Consider the following 4865-nt stretch of genomic DNA (forward strand, 5'->3'; position numbering starts at 1 on the left):
CCTATACAAACAATTTTTTTTTTTTATATTTATAGATCTTCGTTTTAGTTTTGTTGAAATGCAAAACAGTATTTTCGATTTCCATTATAGCAGCTGCATGTGTTATTGTGTATATAACCAAAAATATATAGGAAGATTATACTATATTTATAGTATCCGTTCCCCTAAAATTAACTGTCGTCTATTATATGAATAATAATAATAGAAGATCGATAGTTAAAGTAAAATAACATATCACAGAAATATTATAAAGAATATATTTAGACACACTCATTGTTGCGCCTCGTGCACTGATCTTTAAATAATATGATGTTTTAATATAATATAATATAACCTGTATTTATCGTAGGAAACCCACAATCGCTACCCAGTCATTATTTGTTACTCACTTGTAGGCTGCAGTCGCGTGTCATACAGTGACAGTCGTTATAATATTGAACGCAGTAATAATTATTGATTTCAGACCAGTCAGATCTCGATCGTCGAATAGTTCTACACAACTGTCGGCCATTTACAGTGTCCAACGTTCATTATGTGAGTATAATATTTAATAATTAACAATCCACAGTACTTATATAGGAAATAACTAATAAATACCTATACAGAGCCCTACTTTTTTTTTTTTGGCGGGGGGGGGGGCTAGGTAGGGGCTGAAGTCCCGGGCTCCGAAATTATCAGGGTCTCCCATATATTATACATATTATAATAATCTACGTTTTATTTATATCAATCAACATTAAATAATAAATAATAATTACTCACAGACTTAGGTATGGTATAATTTATTTATAAACTTTTTTTTTTTTTATTTTTATTTGGCATAAACAATCTATACTATTTGAAGCACAATAAGTTTATATGATAAGAGTAGTAGAACATGATTGTTTGGAATAAGCAGCCACCCATTAGTGGTTCTTGGCAAGTGATAATTGTTTATAAACTTAAAAAATAATTTAAATATACGAAAGCGACTTAACGAAAAACCTGAATTTATAATTTTATTTAAGTCAAAGGACCAACCAAAAGATTAACCACGGCCGAGCGCCGGCCTCCGTTCCCAACGGCCCGATCACCATAATATTGTAACTCCGGGCCGGTGTATTTGGATTAAAAATTATTTGATAATACTATAATAGTTAACTGCGTGCCTGCGTTGTCTGCAGTCGTGCCTATTACAATTTGGGCTGCACTAATATATAGTATGAACACGGGTTAATTTATATTTTATTTTAAACTGTCAACATTTTTATAATATGTATTTTAATATTTTTTTATTTAACTTATAATATTATTATATATTATACATGCACGGTTTTTTGGTTGCACTTAGTAAAACAATCTGATAATTTTAGATTTTGAGCGGAGCGTTGAATGTATTGATTTTACAATTATGTGTAGATTTTTTTTTGTGTGTCTGTCTTTAACTTTTGGGGCAGTAAAAATGCTTAGATTTTATATTTTAGCATCCTTCCTGGTAGGAAAGTAAATCTTGATACATAGGATAGTCGAAAACTCGAAAAAAATGTTCACAGTAGTTTCAAAAAGTACAAAGAAAAGTAAAAAAAATTGACAAAAAACGAGTAGATATATGCAAAACCGTTTTTGACAAGATCGATTTTGTTTTATGGTGTAACTCAATAACTAATAATCATAGAAATAGGTACTTTAAAATTTAACCAAATGTTTATACGTCTATTTTCCGTAATTTTATTAATAACATTTTAAAAATATTTTTATTCTTTTTGAGCTATTTATAGCTGTGAGGAAATTATTGTTGACAAACAATCTCTTGTTCTAAAAACTTGAAAATTTAAAACAAGGTTTCTCATAAATAGTTCATTCTTTAACCAAAATATCTAAAAAAAAAGTGTAAACACATTTTTTTATAGACATATTAATTTCAAAATCGGCATTATCTGATTATTTAAAGAAGAATCACGGTTTTAATAATATGTTGTAATTTAAAAATATTATCTATGGGGTTTTAAAAATGTTAAACTATATTATTATATTTTAATATTTTACACACGTAGTCACAAAGATGAAATTTGTATACTCAAAAATTAAATCAATCTACTGTAATACTAATAGTAAAAAATTTACTTTGTATATCATAAAATATATATTATATTTAGTTATACATATAGGCTGATAGACCTTCAACGCTTGAATCATTTTTCGTATAGAATGAAATATTAAATTAATATTGAACACATCCATTACACATGCAAGGGCCTGTCACGCAGTAGTTTCCCAGGTCGATGTTTTTTGCCAATCCGTCGCTAGCTATGGGACCCAAATTTCCTAATTAGAGCTCTGTACCTATATATTATGTAATTATATAACTAGCCACTAGATATAAAAATAACGATCCAATCGACCCAAACTTGTAAGTCAACTACCTACGATCGTGATGAACTGTCAAAAAATAAAAACGTGTTAATTACAAATAACTGTTATTAATTTTATTTGTATTGTTTAACTGTTATGTATTATTTTGTGAGCACATTCACGTATATTTGAATTCTGACTATAATAATATATTGAATAGTGCCTATTTGAGAACTTTCTTATTTAATCTTCAATGTACAGTTAACTTTTTCAACATAACAAGGTTATAGGTACCTTCCTAAAAAATTTATAAGCTGTTTTTCTTTGGCAATTTTTAAATTATTGTAAGGCCATAAAGACCAGTGGCATGCCCAAGGTGGTGGCGGGTTAGGGGTTATATCCCCCTCCCCGTTGACCGATAAATACCTTTTTTGTGTCTTTGATATTACCTCCACAATTCATTTAAATGTGTTCTATTAGTTATAACATCCCCGCCGACCGCTATTAAAAATGTCTGGGCCCACCACTGCTTAAAGACTAAGCCCCCATTAATTCCTCTCTTATATTACGCGGTAAATCTTAAACACATATCATTTTCTCCCCCGCAGGACCAATCAAATGGAAAAAATGAAGTGGTCCAGCGTCTTTGCGGAACTGTTGCTGCTGTTGGTTAAAAGCGTTTATTACATTGGCGAGTCTATTTATTACATGTTCGTACCGTTGCCGGAAAAATCGTTGGCCGACGACATCGTTTTGGTAAGTGCCGACAGAAGTCCACATGGAGTTAAAAAACCAGTAATGATCTTTGGAGAGTTTCAATTATTTGTCATAATAATAATTTGGTTAGTTGATAATATATTGGAACATATATATTTATATATTATAAATATCAAATAATCTGTAGGTAACTGATGACAATTTATAATAGCATTAACAATTTAAAAATCGACAATCGTACCGATTTTTTTTAAATATTTCTGTATGATAATAAAAATTTACGATTTTATAGAAGACACAATATTTAACTAATACTTTAATGTTCATTTTTTCAATATGATATACTCTGTTCAAATATTTTTATTAAAAAAATCTGGGTAATAAGAAGGAAAAACAATTTAATAAACTTCTATGATCCAATATATTATTAGTTAACCAAATTATTATTATGTATGATTTATTATATTATATATAAATAAATTATGATTATTGAATACAAAACTCACCTGATTGGTAGTCATTGACGTATTACACATTTTTATACAATGCAGGAATCATATTATATTAGATATTTATATCTGTCATCTGATATTATATGTCAACACTGCATGTATAATATACATTTTATATGATATGATATGCACATAATAATATTATTATACATTATCCTAAAATAATTAATTGACAACTACATTTAAATGTAAACATATTTCTAAAATACATTTAGATGTATGTTTATTGTATAGGTAGGTACTATATTGTTGTGTCTTGTGCAAACAAAAGCGTAGGTACATAATATCTGTAAATTAATCTTTATTGTTGTTTTAGATAATTGTATACTGGTGTATCTTATATCATTATACGCTGCGTTTTTTAACGATTATGGATCGATGAAATAGAATTTCGTAAAAATAAAAAAGACGTGTTTCTTTATTTTTATCAAGCAATTTTTTTATAACAATTTTTAAATTTTTAAACACGCAGGTGTACCAATAGAAAAATCAACTTTATTTTTTCAAATTGTAACTACTATATTTTTAATGGATTTCGGTAAAGCTTTTTTTCTGAAAATTTTGATAGTCAAATCATCAATTTTGGTTCGCTAGTTTCTTAACTATGGTCCTCCAAAGCTTAGTAAAATATGCATTTATGCTTTTAATTGAAATAATTGATATATGTTTAATTTACAAAAGCTAAATCATTTTTTCTTATAACTACATTTTTATACACTTAAGTAGTTTAATTGGTAATGTAATGACACTTTCAAAAAAAAAAAAACATAAACAAAATTGTTGGCAAACATAAAGTTCATTATTTTTATTTTAACAAACAATCATCAAAATTAGTATTATTATTTAATTTGTTTTTTATAGGTAATTGTAATTATTTACTTCATAGTTACTTTTATTACAATATCATAAATTTGGATTCTTTATTACTTATTAGGTGGTTAAAGTGATAGTGACAAATTGATAAATGGTATTCGATTGTTGACATTAATGTCTTAGCCCTTAGGTATGAATAGTGGTTAAAAAAAATTGTGTAAGGAAAAAAGTGCAATGTTTTGTGGTGCTCTTCTCGTAGTAGGATAAACTTGAAATTTGAACCACATAGGTTCCCTATATTGGTAGGTATCGCATACAAACTGCAAAGTATGAATTTAGGAGTTGAAATTCATAACCCTTCATATTTTTTAGTTTTGGACATTTACATATTATTTCGTACTTTTCCTATCTTACTTTTTTTACAATAGAATTAATTTGGATTCTTTATTAGGTGGCTTAGGATACCTAATGGTATTTGATTATTGTTATAAT

The 4865-nt window shown here is 27.7% G+C and overlaps 1 protein-coding gene across 1 annotated transcript in view; it reads left to right on the forward strand.

Annotated features, from left to right (window-relative positions):
• The first annotated feature begins 400 nt into the window (after window positions 1-400).
• Window positions 401-4865, forward strand: part of LOC100573512 (short-chain dehydrogenase/reductase family 16C member 6-like) — a 22511-nt gene continuing 18046 nt past the window's right edge. The window contains exons 1-2 of the mRNA XM_003244380.3: window positions 401-534; window positions 2940-3087. Coding sequence (XP_003244428.2) covers window positions 533-534; window positions 2940-3087 — 150 coding nt within the window. The 5' untranslated portion in view covers window positions 401-532. The remainder of the gene's footprint in view (window positions 535-2939; window positions 3088-4865) is intronic.

Source organism: Acyrthosiphon pisum, chromosome X, assembly GCF_005508785.2.
Source record: "Acyrthosiphon pisum isolate AL4f chromosome X, pea_aphid_22Mar2018_4r6ur, whole genome shotgun sequence".
Taxonomy (NCBI): domain Eukaryota; kingdom Metazoa; phylum Arthropoda; class Insecta; order Hemiptera; family Aphididae; genus Acyrthosiphon; species Acyrthosiphon pisum.